This window comes from Ranitomeya imitator, chromosome 6 (assembly GCF_032444005.1).
Source record: "Ranitomeya imitator isolate aRanImi1 chromosome 6, aRanImi1.pri, whole genome shotgun sequence".
NCBI lineage: Eukaryota > Metazoa > Chordata > Amphibia > Anura > Dendrobatidae > Ranitomeya > Ranitomeya imitator.
Genome location: NC_091287.1, coordinates 490,505,914 through 490,524,300, shown reverse-complemented (window position 1 = coordinate 490,524,300; position 18,387 = coordinate 490,505,914). Strand labels below are relative to the sequence as shown.

Genomic DNA, 18,387 nt, shown 5'->3' with positions numbered 1-18,387 from the left:
GTCAGAGAAGCCATGGATTGCGGCAGTGACGAAGCCACTCAAAGGAACTAGGTACTTCTGGGAAAAAACTGGGATCGGCGGAGGGCTCCTGCGCTAATTTGAAGTAGGTACTCTGGAAAAGGTGACCGGCTTCGGGCTGGTTACGTGCCTTTCAGACCAGGGTATACTGGTCATGTACATTTAAGACCAGCGAATTCTAGAAATGTTTTTGAGATGCAAATAAGAGCGAGCGAGCCAATGATTGGATGTGGGTGGTGAAGGAAAGCTCAGGATCAAGTATGACCCCAAGGCAGCGGGTATGTTGCTTGGGAGTAATGGTGGAACCACACACGGAGATGGCAATGTCAGGCAAAGGTAGGTCAGTAGAGGGAGAGAACACGAGGAGTTCAGGTTTTGACAGGTTCAGTTTCAGATAGAGGGAGGATATGATGTTAGAGACAGCGGTAAGACAATCACTGGTGTTTTCTAAAAAGGCAGGCATGATATCAGGAGAAGAAGTGTATAATTGGGTGTCATCAGCATAGAGATGGTACTGGAAACCAAATCTACTGATTGTTTGTCCAAAAGGGGCAGTATACAAAGAGAAGAGGAGGGGGCCAGGACTGATCCATGAGGAACCCCAACAGTAAGGGGAAGGTGAGAGGAGGAGGAACCAGCAAAAGAGACAGTGAAGGAGCGGTCAGAGAGATAGGAGGAGTACCAGGAGAGAAAGGTGTCCTTGAGGGCGATGGAGCGGAGCATAGTGAGGAGGAGCTGATGATCTACAGTATCGAATGCTGCGGAGAGATCCAAGAGAATAAGCATGGAGTAGTGACCATTAGATTTAGCTGTTAGTAGATCATTAGAGACTTTAGTCAGGCCAGTTTCAGTAAAGTGTAAAGAGCGGAAACCAGATTGAAGAGGGTCGAGAAAAGCGTTATCTGAGAGATAGCAGATAAGATGGGAGTGGACCAGGCGTTCGAAGAATTTGGAAATGAAGGGAAGATTAGAGACAGGTCTATAATTAGCGGCACGGGTTTGATCGAGGGATGGTTTTTTAAGTAATGGGTGTATGATGGCATGATTAAATGAGGAGGGAAAAATACCGGAAGAGAGAGAAAGGTTGAATATTTTTGTTAGGTGAGAGGTGACAGCCGGGGAAAGGGCCTGGAGGAGATGTGACGGAATGGGGTCACTGGTGCAAGTGGTCGGGCGAGAAGATGCAAGGAGCCTGATTACTTCTTCTGTAACTGGTTCAAAGTCAGAGAGTGAACTGGATGCAGTGTGGGGGAGGTGGGGGCGGTAGTGCATGGTATGAAGGGATTGGGAGATAATTTCCTGTCGGATGCGGGCAATTTTTTTTCTTTGAAGTAAATTGCCAGATCGTCAGGGCAGAGATCCGTGGTTTGGGCCTGCACTCTTGGGTTGAGTAGGGAATGGAAAGTGTCAAAGAGACGTTTAGGGTTATTGGACAGTTAGATTTTCTCCACTCCACAGAAGTTCGGCGCACCTGGAGCACCGCTGTAGGAAACGTGTTTGCAGCGTGTGCCACGGTTGTCACCGTCTGTGCCGAGTTGTTCTATGTATAGGAGGTGCAATTTCATCCAGGGCACTTTGGAGGGTTTCATTGTAATGCTTCAGTGCAGAATCAGGACATGAGATGAAGGAGATAGGGGCCAATGAGGACTGCAAGCTCTGCATAGGTTTCTGGGTGTTAATGGCCTGTATGTTTCTATAAGTGTGGAAATTGGCTTATTTTATTAAACGAATTTCCAAATATTAGTATGTAACACTGGATTACACTACAGGTGATTAAAGGTACCTTCACACTGAGCGACGCTGCAGCGATACCGACAACGATGTCGGTCGCTGCAGAGTCGCTGTTTGGTCGCTGGAGAGCTGTCACACAGACAGCTCTCCAGCGACCAACGATCCCTAGGTCCCCGGTAAGCAGGGTAAACATCGGGTTACTAAGCGCAGGGCCGCGCTTAGTAACCCGATGTTTACCATGGTTACCAGCGTAAACGTTGAAAAAACAAACACTACATACTTACCTTCAGCTGTCTGTCGTCCGGCGCTCTGCTTTCCTCTGCACTGTCAGCGCCGGTCAGCCGGAAAGCAGAGCGGTGACGTCACCGCTGTGCTTTCCGGCTGGCCGGCGCTGACACAGGATGCAGGAGGAGTGCAGAGAAGCAGAGCGCCGAGGACAGACAGCTGAAGGTAAGTATGTAGTGTTTGGGTTTTTTTTAACGTTTACGCTGGTAACCATGGTAAACATCGGGTTACTAAGCGCGGCCCTGCGCTTAGTAACCCGATGTTTACCCTGGTTACCAGTGAAGACATCGCTGGATCGGCGTCACACACGCCGATCCAGCGATGTCAGCGGGAGATCCAGCGACGAAATAAAGTTCTGGACTTTCCTCAGCGACCAACGATCTCCCACAGCAGGGGCCTGATCGTTGGTCGCTGTCACACATAACGATTTCCTTAACGATATCATTGCTACGTCACAAAAAGCAACGATATCGTTATGTGTGAAGGTACCTTAAGAGTGACTGTATTTGACTGCTGGAAACTCGGTAACCGCACAAACAAAGAAAAAACTGGAAAGTGTGACCGAGCCCATCTTTATGGGATAATACTCACCCATGCTCCAAAATCTCCAAAAGCACTGATGCCCATGCATATGTTTGATACTCCTGGATTAGCGTAAACAAGATCCGACAGAGTAACGTCGATACTGGGAATGTTTTGTTATTTTCACACATATTTAGAGAACTTATAAAATTTGAATGGAAGGTCCTATGCAGAATGTGGCAGATTTTTTGTATTTTGCTGCACTCATTTAACCACTTTGCTGCATTTATTTTTAAAGGAACACTCTAATCAAAACAGATACATCGTTATGCCAAGTAGATGGGCTGGCACGATGTAGCATAAAACAGGGCTAAAAAGAAAAAAAAAAAAAAGAATCATAATGTTATGCACCCATCAAATCTTATACCAGAAACAACAGAAACAATGTAGCGTTTCTTTTTGGCTTTACGTTTTTTGGCATGTAAAAAAAAAGCATCCACATGGAATGATGCAGTCTCCACCAAGCTTTAAAGGGGTTGGCTACTATCTTTATTTTAATAGATGTGTTGGGGATATAGTTTTGTGTCCATCTACAGGTATGACCTGACCTCCTCCTTCTCTCGTTAGTGCAGCGCTCTCCAGTCCACATCATGGCTGCTGACGGCGGATCATGTCACCAGACCCGTCCATCAGTCTCCATTAATTGGGTCATATGCTCCTCCGAGCAGAAATTAAAAAAAAATAAAAACCAGCAGTTACCTTTTGTGAAGCCATCATAAATTTTTTTTAAAATAAATAAAAGATTTATCAGGAATTGCTGAAATAAGCTCATACAGGAACAGGAGGGCAACAAGCTGATATTTTACCTTTAAGTTGCAATGAGCATAGCAATGGTGGAGCAGGTTATCCGACGGCTCGCTGAGACTGCTCACGGTCTGGACAAGTTGCTCTGCATACATTGGCACAGAATGCTCAATGTTGATTTTCTCCGCAAGTATTTTGACTGCAGGTAGAGGTCGTATTGGCTGAAAGTTTGTTGTGTTTACAGGGCTAGCGGAATGCTAAAAAGAAAACACACTTATTAAGTACTACATTACATGAACTAAATACATGTGCCATAACCAACAGGTAGTTTCTAAAATGTTCAGCTTTTAAATGTTTTGTCACCTGCCAAAAGAAGAGTCAGGTAGCTATTTTATGTAACATTCAGGACAAAGAATGTTTAAAGAAGACCTTTTATACGTTTTGGCATGTAAAGCTTGCCACATTGTGGAATAGTGGCTGCACTACTACAGAGGAGAGCTACTAGAAGTGTTACTAATGAGCAGCACTGCCTCTCCCCCCACACTGACTGCTGGAGAGGAGAGCTGAAAGCTGTTCGCTAATCACACTCAGTTCTGCTGTGCTTCAGCACAGTCAACACACTGCAGTGAGAAGAACAGACTGTCAATACATGTCTCAGCCTGATACTTTTCTAAGCTATTGTGGGGCGTGTTCTCCATTTTACCATTGTGCTACTGCCTGCTTATGATTGGCCAAAGAGGAAGAAGTATCAGCTCTCAGTGAAATCTCTCTTGTAATGTCCACTTGAACACAGTGTAAAATTTCCTGTTTAGGTGCCATTATCTATGCAAAGGGGAAGTTAAAATATTTCAATAAAAAAGTTTTATTCTGCTTGCAGTGCATTTGTTTTAAAAATGTGGTGAAAGATTTTCTTTAAAGGGAACCTGTCACGCCCAAAATTGATGATGAGCTAAGCCCACCATCATCAGGGGCTTATCTACCTAATTCTGCAATGCTGTAGATAAGCCCCCGATGTATCCTGAAAGATGAGAAAAAGAGGTTAAACTATACTCACCCAGGGGGGGTCCCGCTGCGGTCTGATCCGATGGGTGTCGCTGTCCGGTCCGGGGCCTCCCATCTTCTTACGATGACGTCCTCTTCTTGTCTTCATGCTGCGGCTCCGGCGCAGGCATACTTTGTCTGGCCTGTTGAGGACAGAGCAAAGTACTGCAGAGCGCAGGCGCCTGGAAAGGTCAGAGAGGCCCAGCGCAGACAAAGACAGGGCAGACAAAGTACGCCTGCGCCGGAGCCACAGCGTGAAGGCAAGAAGAGGACGTCATACAGAATGCTGTAGATAAGCCCCTGATGCTGGTGGGCTTAGCTCACAGTCGATTTTGGGGGTGACAGGTTCCCTTTAAAAGGAATGTGTCAACAGAAAATGACATTGTTTTAAAAAATGTTAAATGCATTTTTAATTTATACCACGGTCTGTAAAAATAATTATAATCATAATAGTAATAATAAAAAAAAATAGAAAAAACGCAATAGCACTCACCAATCAGTGGCAATTCAAACGTCCTTTATTGGAACATGCAGCAAATCATCTTCACGGTTCAAGGGAGGGAGTGAAAGTAGGAGTGCGACAGGCAAGACGACGACGATCGTTTCGCGCTAATACCAAGCGCTTCCACGGGTCTGTGTCCAGGAGGAAGTGACGCCTAGATAAGCAGGTAAGAAACAACCAGCTCCTCCCACGCCACCTCCCCCCGGGACAACCACAGTGCACAGTGTGTGTAAAATAACAAAAAACAAAACAATAAAAACAACAACGGCTAGAGCACCTTATTACACACAGCAATATAGAATAAGAACGGTAGCCAATTATAATAGACCAATCTATCCAGAATAGTAATTATGTCCTCTATTCCAAGAATACAGGGAGGACCATAGGGGGCCCTTTAGTATCTAATAGACGAAGTGCACGTATTAGAGATTCGCTAGTACATAATCGGATCACGAAAGAAAGATCTACATGGCTGGAACGTGCCGCACCTTTGGGTAACTACCGCTGTGGCCACTGTCGGTTCTGCCAGTTTCATATGCAGGGTCCAACGGTACATATTGGCCCCATTATGCATCAAGTGCGGCACTTCATCTCATGCAAAACGCAGCATGTGGTGTATGTGGTCTTCTGTCCCTGCAGGAGGTTCTACATTGGTAAGACGATCCGCTGCCTATATGTACGCTTCCGTGAACATTTTAAACCTATTGAAACCGGGAAAGTTGTCCCGAGATTAATTGAGCATATAAGAGAAGAACACCAGGGTAACCCAGAGGTGTTAATGTTTGCGGGCCTTGAAAGAGTTAATCTACCGGCGCAGGGTGGTGATCTGCACAAAATCTTACTGAGGCAAGAAACTAAATGGATCATACGGACAAGAGCCACTGGCTCAGCAGGTCTCAATGATCGTGTTGACATGTCTGTTTTTTTATAGAACGCTAACGTTGTTTTTGCGTATATTTGCTGTTCTATATTGATCGTCATCCTAGATTGATCCCCATCTTGTACTCTTGTGGTTGTAAGTAATTATTCTGTTTTGTACAGGTTTATTCAGTAAGTATTTGTAAGCCGTATACATATTTCTCTGCCTTTTTTTTTTTTTTTTTTTTCTCTGAGTCAGGTGAATTCAGGTGTGGATTCCTTTGTATGTCTTGGAATAGAGGACATAATTAGTATTCTGGATAGATTGGTCTATTATAATTGGCTACCGTTCTTATTCTATATTGCTGTGTGTAATAAGGTGCTCTAGCCGTTGTTGTTTTTATTGTTTTGTTTTTTGTTATTTTACACACACTGTGCACTGTGGTTGTCTCGGGGGGAGGTGGCGTGGGAGGAGCTGGTTGTTTCTTACCTGCTTATCTAGGCGTCACTTCCTCCTGGACACAGACCCGTGGAAGCGCTTGGTATTAGCGCGAAACGATCGTCGTCGTCTTGCCTGTCGCACTCCTACTTTCACTCCCTCCCTTGAACCGTGAAGATGATTTGCTGCATGTTCCAATAAAGGACGTTTGAATTGCCACTGATTGGTGAGTGCTATTGCGTTTTTTCTATTTTTTTTTATTTACATGGACACTTTGTTTCACGCAAGCACCGCCTTTCACCTGATCGGACTACCTTTTGTTGGGAAACTCTCCACATTGAGTTTATAATCTCTGCAAAGTCGAGCTGTGCCGCTCACTTTTTTTCTTTTTCTGGTCTGATAATAGTAATAATAATCATCAAAAATAGAAGTAATGCAGTTTTACACTCGTCAATAGGACTAATTTTAAATGCATTCTTCCTGTTCTTTACACGAGGCATTTGGCAGTCTCATTAGCACCGTTGGCAGGATTACATCGACACACAAAAGATATGGTCTGAGTAAAGGTACCGTCACATTAAGCGACGCTGCAGCGATATAGACAACGATGCCGATCGCTGCAGCGTTGCTGTTTCGTCGTTGTGTGGTCGCTGGAGAGCTGTCACACAGACAGCTCTCCAGCAACCAATGATGCCGAAGTCCCCGGGTAACCAGGGTAAACATCGGGTTACTAAGCGCAGGGCCGCGCTTAGTAACCCGATGTTTACCCTGGTTACCATTGTAAAAGTTAAAAAAAAAAAAAAACACTACATACTTACATTCCGGTGTCTGTCCCCCGACCTCAGCTTTCCTGCACTGTCAGCGCCGGCCGGCCGTAAAGCAGAGCAGTGAGGTCACTGCTGTGCTCTGCTTTACGGCCGGCCGGCGCTGACACAGTGCAGGGAAGCTGAGGCCGGGGGACAGACACCGGAATGTAAGTATGTACTGTTTGTTTTTTTTAACTTTTACAATGGTAACCAGGGTAAACATCAGGTTACTAAGTGCGGCCCTGCGCTTAGTAACCTGATGTTTACCCTGGTTACAAGTGAAGACATCGCTGAATCGGCGTCACACACGCCGATTCAGCGATGTCAGCGGGTGATCCAGCGACAAAATAAGGTGCTGGCCTTCTAGCTCCGACCAGCTATCTCACAGCAGGATCCTGCTGCTGCGTGTCAAACACAACGATATCGCTATCCAGGACGCTGCAACGTCACGGATCGCTATCGTTATCGTTCTAAAGTCGCTCAGTGTGAAGGTACCTTTAGACTTTTGCTGCAAAAGCACGTGTGAATTTCCTTACAGAACAGGTAGCAGGTCATTTTCTCATTAAGAGTCCTGACATAGAAAGTGGTAGAAAGTTGTTCAGTACATGTAGCACTAGACGACAATCAATCGATGCATGTATTTCAGAAATAGATTACCCATTGATTAGTGCTAAAAGCTCCAAAACAAAAATGCTAACTAATTGACCTGACCACTCAACCAAGCAAATTTGCTAAAGACTGGCACTTTTGGCGGTATAGATAAAAGTGGTGTCCTTTTAAAGGGAAACTATCAGCATATTTTTGCTATGTCATCAGAGGACAGATTTTAGCGATTTGTCACTTATTAGGCTGTCTGCTGTTTCCATACAATGAATGTTTTCTCGTAAGGGCTTTATCATTGCCCTGGCCACAGTGAATGTGAACACTAGTCTGACTGGGCCTCCTCCTCTGATAGGCAGCTTACTGTCAATATACCATGTACACAGAAAGCTGTGGTGTGGGCGGTGTTGGCTTTTGAGTTCTGCTACATGCCATATATAAGAACTCCTGATTGTGTCGCAACTGCAGCACCCAGTAAACTAAGTGACACATCGCTGGAATCAAGGTCTCTTGGCCTACATCATACTTGTCTCAAATGAGGAAGCAAAATCCTGGTGACAGATTCCTTTTAATTTGCAAAAAATTGCATAATTGCCATTTCCTGAATACATTATCATTATTAGTGGATCTGGTTTATTTTGAGAAGACGCCTGATAAATTACCGAGTGCCATTACTATTGTTTTCACCAGACTCGACCTCTCCACAAAGACACAATTATAAGCTCCATTCCAACACTAATAGTAATAAATAATACCGCACCTACTCGTTTGTTACAGCGTCCACCCTGTTGATGACCTATTGCTCTCTACATCTCACTCCTAAAATACAATGCTTTTCTCATGCTGCGCCCATCAAACACAAATCTTTACCTCAATATGTCAGACTTTTCCCCACCACTCCAAAAGTTTTTGTCATGCCCCAACAATGATTACCTACAGGAATGCTATTAGATATATTAATCATTCTTGTGACATGTAAGCAATTTTACTAACCCTTTCCTAATATTTCCAGATGTTCTCCGTAATAGATGACTTCATATATACGTTTTCTCTAACATTACGAAACATTTAAGTGTTCCCTAAGGTAACCGTGTATCTGAACTACAACCTACTGATCGTACCCAGCTGGGTTGATGCTATATATAATTTGTTATTAGGGTCTTCACATAAAAATCTACATCATCTTTCTTTATTGTTTAGAAATTTCTCCAAACTTCAGTGCAACAAGGAATCTCCCTCCGCTGAAGGAATACAGGTTGCTCAGGTTCAGTGAAAACGACGGCATTTTATTAAAAAAAACGGCAAAAGCCTGATGAAACGCAGAACGCCTGTGTAAAACAGGTGCCGTTACAAATGGGCCCATCATCTCCCTCTTACGTCAAACTCCGGAACAAAAAAACATCTCCTGATCCCTCTGTGTGGTTAAAGACAAAGAATTTCAATGTAATTACGAGGATTCCACATCTAAAATAGGTCTATTAACATGGACTATTGGACACAATCCTCATTTCCCAAACCATCAGCGTTTGATAATAGATCAGTTGAGTAATGCATCAAAATGCTTCTCTAGTAAAGCCCCTAATTCACCTAATAGTATTATACTAGGGATGATTGGTTTCTGTGAGAAGGAGATGAAAAAGGACAGGAAATCGGGCAGATTACAGAAAATGTGACTGCTGAAAATATGAAAGGGTTTATAGGATCAATGGCAAATTTGTCAACTGCAAGATGGAAAATGGTAATGTAGAAAGAAAAGATGAAAACAAGGACTTTTTTCAGTTAAACTTCTGTTTCAATATTGCAAAATTCTCTTTCACAAACTTCATATCCACAATGCATTAATAGCTCAAGTATTAAAGTACTATCATGACTTGAAAAATTACATTTTAAAGATGAACTCTACAAAGGATGATTGATCAAAAAAGGTTTTGCAATATTTGAAAATGTCTTTGCCACAAAGCCTAGTACCTGGACCTCTATCATTTTTGTTCTCAGCAAACCACCATGATCATGTAAATTTGGTTGGAAAGATTGCTGGTGGTCCGGTTCTTGCAGCCGTAAGACATTGCTACATCTAAATGCGACCATATTATACAGTTGACTGAAGCAGTCTTTAAGGCAGGGGTGCGGATTCTTTTTTTTCTGCCAAGGGTCACTTAGATATTTATACCATCCTTGGGGGTAGTACAAGTTGCATGCTAACTCTGCCCGCAAAGTACTTAATGACGCGGACACTGGTGTCAGGACATAATCTTTCATTCCCTGTGCCTCAGCGTTCAGTAGTGATTTAATGGGCAGGCAGCCTTCAAAATACAGCTGTCGGCCAAAGCACTGTGGTCCCCATGAATCTGCTTGGGGGCCAAATAAAAGGTCATCAAGGGCCGTAAATGGTCTATGGGCCTGGTGTTCCCCACCACTGCCTTAAGGTTTTCTTAAGTTTGCAACTTATCCCTATCAAGGGAATGGAGGATAATTTTCCAATCGCTCGGCGGTCAGACTGCAGTGGCTTCCACCACTAACCAAAACAAAGGCTTTGAAGATCCCAAGATGAATGGATCTGTGGTTGATCAAGTGCACCTGTGGTCCATTCTTCTAAAAAAGGACCACCACAAATTGCTGAGAGCTGCAGTGCGCATGATAGACCTCCACTCCATTCGGCCAGGGCTCATAAGAGCTTAAGTTCTCAGGATCGTTGCAAGCCACGGTGGTCAGCCCCCTGCGATCAAAGTTGTAAATACCCCTTTTAGCTGTCCCTTACAGTCATCTTTGTATTTCATAATGTGAGACATGTCAAAATAACATTGAAGAGTTTTGATTAATGGGGATTGGGCATGGAGAAGCCCCTACAGACTGCTGGAAGTAAAGGGTCACAGTCATTTAGCGGAATTCTCCATTACTTCACTTTTCTCTATATTATTTCTGAGAGGTGGGGTAAACTGTTTATGTGCTATGGACATTCAATTAGACTGTTAACTGCTCATTTCCACCAATAATTTCTATAAATCTTTGATAAGGCAGTATGAAGAGACATCTCCATTATTTAGGTTTTACTTTTTTACCTTTTGTCCTAAGATGATGGGCAATAACTGCCCAAGAAGATTAAATTCTGCCATGGTCAGCATAATGGAGCACTTAAGTAACGTGACAGAAGTCTGTCGAGTAGGAATGTATTCCTCCAAAGATGCTACTTCCTCAGGGGTTGGCAGAGTCTTATATTCCTCCTGTAGAACTACAACAACAAAAAAAAAAGTTTGTTCCATGTCTACTTGTCATTTTTGTTTTTGGGAATCGAAGATCTGATTTTAGTTTACAACAAAACAAACTTTGATAGGCTTAAAATCATAACATTTTTTAGATTTTTTTATGTTCATACCAGGACGTGAACAGCTATATGCCTCGTATTCATGATCAAAAGAGCATGCCACCATCTTCATGATCCTATGCACAGAACTGCTGTCCAGCCTGAGGTCAATGGGTCCAACAACTAGCTGCTTGACGGACATCTCTTGGAAACTGCCATTCTCGTCTGCTTTGGTAGCTGGGAATTCTTGCTGGCTTATAGAACCTGGTAAAAATAAATAAGTAAATGTCTGACATAGAAACAAAAAGTCCTGGAAAGCAGAATGTAAACAAATAATTACTGAAGGAGTAATCATTGCTTTTCATGTTATTTTTTCATAAACCTGTATTACATGTGAAAAGATGAAAGTTTGTAATAAAGCTAATTAGAGAAATCAGCTTATTTATCCTCCTGGACTGAGCTTTCATTCTCAATTCATGGGTAAAATATGACTTCAGATTTTCCCATTACTGATATACAGTTGGTGTTTGTAAAGTTCTATGGAGAAGAGAAAGTGAGGATTGAGGAGCAGGAAGGCATTCTGCTGCAATGACAGTCATAACTGGAACGTGAGTGTTGGATGAAAGAAGGGATGGTCTTGTTAAATCTGAACACCGGTTCCTTTAGTTGCAGAAGATAAAGAGTTAATGTTGCCTGCCAAAATCGGAGTGATTGGCCAACAATCAAACGTATATGGGGGACCCCTGACTCTCCCACGACAGATGGTGTGTGGGATCCAGCATTTATGATTTTGCCTATCCGTCGGTCCTTGGTGAGATATAGGTGCCGCAAGAGGAGTCTAGCAACGGCTCTCTCGTAGATAACACAGACGTGATTCATCAGAGAGAGCTTCTGTGGATGGAGAAGTCGGGAGAGATAGCTGCCGGCTTAACGACCGCCCAAGAGGAGTCTAGCAACAGCTCTCTCGTAGATAACACAGGCGTGAGTCATCAGAGAAAGCTTCTGTGGATGGAGAAGTCGGGAGAGATAGCTGCCAGCTTAACGACCGCCCAAGAGGAGTCTAGCAACGGCTCTCTCGTAGATAACACAGGTGTGATTCATCAGAGAGAGCTTCTGTGGATGGAGAAGTCAGGAGAGATAGCTGCCAGCTTAACGACCGCCCAAGAGGATTCTAGCAACGGCTCTCTCGTAGATAACACAGGTGTGATTCATCAGAGAGAGCTTCTGTGGATGGAGAAGTCAGGAGAGATAGCTGCCGCCTTAACGACCGCCCAAGAGGATTCTAGCAACGGCTCTCTCGTAGATAACACAGGCGTGATTCATCAGAGGAAGCTTCTGTGGATGGAGAAGTCGGGAGAGATAGCTGCCGGCTTAACGACCGCCCAAGAGGAGTCTAGCAACGGCTCTCTCGTAGATAACACAGGTGTGATTCATCAGAGAGAGCTTCTGTGGATGGAGAAGTCGGGAGAGATAGCTGCCGGCTTAACGACCGCCCAAGAGGAGTCTAGCAACGGCTCTCTCGTAGATAACACAGGTGTGATTCATCAGAGAGCTTCTATGGATGGAGAAGTCGGGAGAGATAGCTGCCGGCTTAACGACTGCCCAAACCATCATTCAGCCCACAGCGATTTGTTGAACAGCAGCAACCGGAAAAAAAAAAAAAACCCACAATGATGCCAGCTTGAAAATAACCTAAAGTTTGAAGTGATGAGGAATGAAGAAGGCAAATTGGGCACTGTGCTTTTATTAGATTTTATGACTCCCCTGATCTAAATTCAGTGCAGTATCACAATACACACAAGGCAATTGAGGAATCCAGGTGATGGTGATAAGGTGCAGACAACTTCATGAAGTCTTCCTGGTAGTATCACCAGACGGACTAGGTGTGTCTGTAGCATTGAAGAAGTTACTCTAAAAAGGTAAATATCCAAGGTAAAATTGAGGACAGACTGTCAAGGACCAGGTGGCAATGAAGGAAGTGTTTGTTTCAGTTATTTAAGAGAGGACAAACAGGAGAGAAAGGAACTTGTACCTTTGCCACCAGTAGACTCCATTGTGTAGAGGTAATCCATGTAGAAAGCCCCAAACCTCTGCATTCCCGCTATCTCCGTGTATGTCTCCTATCAACAAAGCAAAGCAAACATGGCTCTGGTTAAGCACTAGAGAATCCCCAGATTACAACAGGACAGACAAAGTATCACAGACAAGTGTGTGTTTGGGTTGGAGTGTGAACACACAGCCAAGCTTATCAGTACAAAAGAACAGATGTTATCCTAAGAACTTACCTTGTCAAGATAGGTAATGAAGCTTCTAGGTGCCCCCCCAGAACAAAACCAATACCCATACATCAGCAGGACAATCTTACCAACAGGGTAATTATGGCGAGTTAATCAACAGCTCTAATTGGGCTCCAAGGTCTGTGCTTGACATCCCTTCTATTGTGCAGGTTTTATATGAATTTTTGCTATTTTTTCTTTCAATTTGTAAGTCTTTGCTAAACATTTTATACATTTCTATATTTCTTTTATTATTTATATGGATCTATCAGCATTCATAAATGGGGCCAAAATTAAAGAGCATTTCCATAAAATGCACCCTCATTTCTGTGTAGGGATTAATCCGTGAAGGTATCGGATTGCCAAATTTGGATGCTGAAGTTGGTGAATCTGAACCAGCAGGAGACACTAAAGGCTTCACATGACTGATGTCCTTTCTGGCTGCAAAAATCGGAAGTGCAATTTAACTTCTAGAAAATGTTTCACACGTCAGAGACATTTCAGCAAGCAGGTGTCCGGCAAAAGGCGGCATATATTTTCAATGGAGAGAGTCAAGTAAGACACTACCAGACCCCTATGCATCCTGCAGACCCCTCAGACAGGCACTCTTCTCCCCTGAGATCTAAAGCAGAGGTCCCCAACTCCAGTCCTCAAGGCCCACCAACAGGTCATGTTTTCAGGATTTCCTTTGTATTGCACAGGTGATGCAATTATTACCTGGGCAAAACTAAGGAAATCCTGAAAACATGACATGTTGGTGGGCCTTGAGGACTGGAGTTGGGGACCTCTGATCTAAAGTCTCTGTGCACTGCTCTACAGGCTGCACCTCATTCACTTATCTGAGGTTTTTTTTCTTGTATCTATTTTTTTTCTCAATTTTCATCATTGTTTTTAACATCACTAATTTTCTAGCACGTAAAAAAAATTTAAGATTTCTCCTGCCCATTAGAGCATTAAAAACAGCAGCAAGCAAATGGCTTCCATCTCCTGTCCATGATATTCACGGAGCCATAGTTTTATATGGCTGATTGTGAGTTGTGACTTGGATCACAATAGACATATCTCTGTGAATTTTAGCAGAGACATGATAAAACAAAAAAAAAAAAATCATGGATATGTGAACAGCACCATACACTATAATGGGCACATGCTCTAGTCTAAACAGTAAAAAAAAATAGATCGAACAGGTATGTGGAAAATGGAATTCTGAATGAGACCTAATTGGCAAATCAAATCACTTAGCACAGCCAGTGGAGGAGGTGCCGATAGTAGGTATATATATATATATATATATATATATATATATATATATATATATATATATATATATATATATATATATATATATATATATACACAGTACAGACCAAAATTTGGACACACCTTCTCATTTAAAGATTTTTCTGTATTTTCATGACTATGAAAATTGTACATTCACACTGAAGGCATCAAAACTATGAATTAACACATGTGGAATTATATACTTAACAAAAAACAACTGAAAAGAAGGAGAGTGATGGGGTGCTACGCCAGATGACCTGGCCTCCACAGTCACCAGACCTGAACCCAATCGAGATGGTTTGGGGTGAGCTGGACCGCAGAGTGAAGGCAAAAGAGCTAACAAGTGCTAAGCATCTCTGGGAACTCCTTCAAGATTGTTGGAAGACCATTCCCAGTGACTAGGGTTGAGCGACCTTGACTTTTTTAGGGTTGAGCCGGGTTTCGCGAAACCCGACTATCTGAAAAGTCGAGTGAAATCGGCCAATTATGGCGAAAAGTCAAGGATCGACCGAAACACGAAACCCAATGCAAAGCCAATTCTCTCTCTCTCTCTCTCTCTCTCTCTCTCGTCGCGTACCGCATGGCCGACCCCACACAGGCGACTTTTGAAAATGAACGATCCGTTTCGCTCAACCCTACCAGTGACTGCCTCTTGAAGCTCATCAAGAGAATGCCAAGAGTGTGCAAAGCAATCATCAACGCAAAAGGTGGCTACTTTGAAGAACCTAGAATATAAGACATAATTTGAGTTGTTACACAAGTATATAATTCCACATGTGTTAATTCATAGTTTTGATGCCTTCAGTGTGAATGCACAATTTTCATAGTCATGAAAATACAAAAAAATCTTTAAATGAGAAGGTGTGTCCAAACTTTTGGTCTGTACAGTGTGTGTATATATATATCTGGAGAAACTCCCGGACCCCAGAGACCGCCAGATCCTGAGCCGATATAGACTCAGTGCCCACAGTCTGGCCATCGAATGTGGCCGACACAGGCAGAGCTACAAGCCCAGGGAGGAAAGACTGTGCCAACACTGTGATCAGGAGGCCATAGAGGACGAAACCCACTTCCTGCTACACTGCTCCAAATACTCAGCAGTGAGGGACACTCACTTCAGGAGACTCTCACATCTCTTCCCAGACTTCATCACCATGAAGGAGGAAGAGAAAACATATCTTGCTGGGAAAAGAAGAGAGAGCAGTGGAGATAGCAGCGCGGTATGTGAGCGAATGTCATAGACTGCAAGAAAGAGAACTATGATGCCATGGACTATAGCCCCCAACCTGGACCTGCCCCATCCACCTCCCCTATGCCATGGACTATAGCCCCCACAATGGACCTGCCCCATCCACCTCCCCTATGCCATGGACTATAGCCCCCAACCTGAACCTGCCCCATCCATCTCCCCTATGCCATGGACTATAGCCCCCAATCTGGATCTGCCCCATCCACCTCCCCTATGCCATGGACTATAGCCCCCAACCTGAACCTGCCCCATCCATCTCCCCCCACAGCTCCTACCCAACATCCCCTCAGTCCCTATCCCTATTGCCTCTATACACTTGCTTTGGCAAAACTGATGTGTATTTGGTCCTGCCAATAAAGCTTCTTTGAATCTTGAATCTATATATATATATATATATATATATACTGACTACTGTATGCGTGTGTGTGTATATATATATATATATATATATATATATATATATATATACACACACACACACACACACACATACAGTAGTCACAAGTACAAACGTTTCATCAGTGTACTAATGGAAGTAGTAAATGGGTATGGAGCTTGTAGCCCACTAATAAAGATGATGATCAAATAATCCAAGATGAGTTGATAATCAGGAGCCAAACAATGGCAAATCAAGTAGTTAGAAGTGAAGATGTGACCATCGACGTGGTATCCATCGCAAGTCTGGGTGCCATTCAGCTTTTCTTGCATTTTAAAAGTGACTGAAACCCTTGAACCAAACTCCCCAATAAAGGGTCAAGCACAGCTGTAAAGAGGGCTAGGGCTGGCTATGCACATCAGATAGCTGCCGGTACGACAGGTTTAGCTGACCGCTGTATCTCTTGCCAGCCATCACCCTTAACATACATAAGCTCTCATTAGGGAGAGGGGAGTAAGCTGCTGCCAGGCACCTCTGGGGATGGCTTATCAGCATCATATCAAAAAGATTGGGTAGCCCAAATACAAATCCCCCAATCCCTCTCCTCCAGACATCTGCCATCAGGAGAGAATAGTGAGGCCCCATACAAATTACATGGTCTTCCAGACCCCATTTCTACTGTACATGACCAGCTTAAAGGGAACTGTTCATCGTGACAATGGAAACTGATCTGCCGCAGCAGTTGATCAGATTGCTAGACATATTTGTGTAAAAGTTTCTCTGGCGTTTGTATGCCTAGGAGTCCAATGGGAAGTTCTACTGGTAATTGCCAATTTTCACTGTGTGACTGAGCATGCAGAGATAGCTTTCAGTCACTAGTAGGACCACCCACTGGACCCCCATACAAGCACACACTAGGGATTTCAGCAGGGTCGTACATATTATAGGTGCAACCTGAGCAGCCGCATCGGGCTCCAAGAGGTAGCGGGCCCCTACCACCTCCAAAGCAGGTGGCATTGTGCATTGTGATCAGCTATTGGACTGAAAAGGGCCCCTAGTTTTCTTGCCAGCTACCTCTTATTTTGCTCAGTGTCTCCTTCTCTGCCCCACGCTGTCTGCAGCTTGTATCATACAGGGTGGAGTGCGGTAATTTGCTTTTTTGCACTGCATGCTGTGGCGGCACTGTCGGTCGAAGAGAGGGGAGAGTGGGTGTGGCTTACAGTGGCTGATGGGAGATTTGTATTCCTCTGCCTTTCAGTTGCCATCATGCAGTGGACACGTGAGGAGAGGTCATTTTGTGTTGAAGCGTATTTTTCAAATGCCCACTCGATCATTGCAGTGCAGCGTGCTTTTCGTTTACAATTCGCTGTTCCTCCACGCGGACGTGTTCCTGGACGGCAATCAATTGTAAATTGGGTGAATGCATTCAGAACAGTAGGGAATGTGTCATGTGTACGAAGGGGACCTGAGAGAAGGATTACAACACCACAAAACATCGAGAGAGTTAGAGCAGCAGTACTGCAATCTCCGAAACGCTCTGCTCGGAAGCAATCATTTGCTCTTGGCATTTCAAGACGTTCTCTCCACCGGATTCTTCATGATGAACTGAATTTTCACCCGTATAAAATGTGCGTGGTCCAACATTTGTCAGCATGGGACTATTTGACACGGCGGACCTCTTGTGAAGACATGTTAGCAACGATACCCCGTGACGCAATTGTGTTTTTTTCTGATGAGGCACATTTTCACCTCAGTGGGTGTGTAAACAAACAAAATATGCGTTACTGGAGTGAAACAAACCCCAGAGAAGTTCACGAGAGACCTCTGCATTCGGACCGCGTCACTGTGTGGTGCGTCTAAGTCTAAGGTGTATATCAACCGTCCCAACACCTTGGAAGACCTAAGGAACAATATTGAAGCTGAAATTGGCAGAATACCAGTGGACATGCTTGTTAGAGTTCATGAAAACTTCAGAAAACGTATGCAGCAGTGTGTGGATAGCGAAGGTCGACATTTGCCAGATACACTATTTAAAACCATGTAATTTAAAAATTCCATTACTGTTCAGTATAATTAAAATATAAAATAAATTTTTCTAATGATCATAATTTTTTTATTTCATTCCCAAATCAGCAAATTACCGCGCTCCACCCTGTATATACAGAAGAAATAAATCTGAGTCAATCTGTTAAACAATAAAATCTATTCAACTCAAATTTCCCTGGTTTATGATGGGAAATCTGGTGCCATCTTTCTGCCTATGACAAGCATATAAACACGGCCAAGTGCTCTTCAATA

At 43.6% G+C, this 18,387-nt stretch overlaps 1 protein-coding gene across 1 annotated transcript in view; it reads right to left on the bottom strand.

The window, feature by feature from the left end:
- VPS13B (vacuolar protein sorting 13 homolog B) overlaps nt 1–18,387 on the bottom strand; it is a 1,386,889-nt gene that overhangs the window by 1,122,264 nt on the left and 246,238 nt on the right. Inside the window, exons 12-15 of the mRNA XM_069731647.1 lie at nt 12,940–13,027; nt 10,980–11,171; nt 10,666–10,835; nt 3,423–3,617 (exon numbers count right to left, since the gene is read on the bottom strand). Coding sequence (XP_069587748.1) covers nt 3,423–3,617; nt 10,666–10,835; nt 10,980–11,171; nt 12,940–13,027 — 645 coding nt within the window. The remainder of the gene's footprint in view (nt 1–3,422; nt 3,618–10,665; nt 10,836–10,979; nt 11,172–12,939; nt 13,028–18,387) is intronic.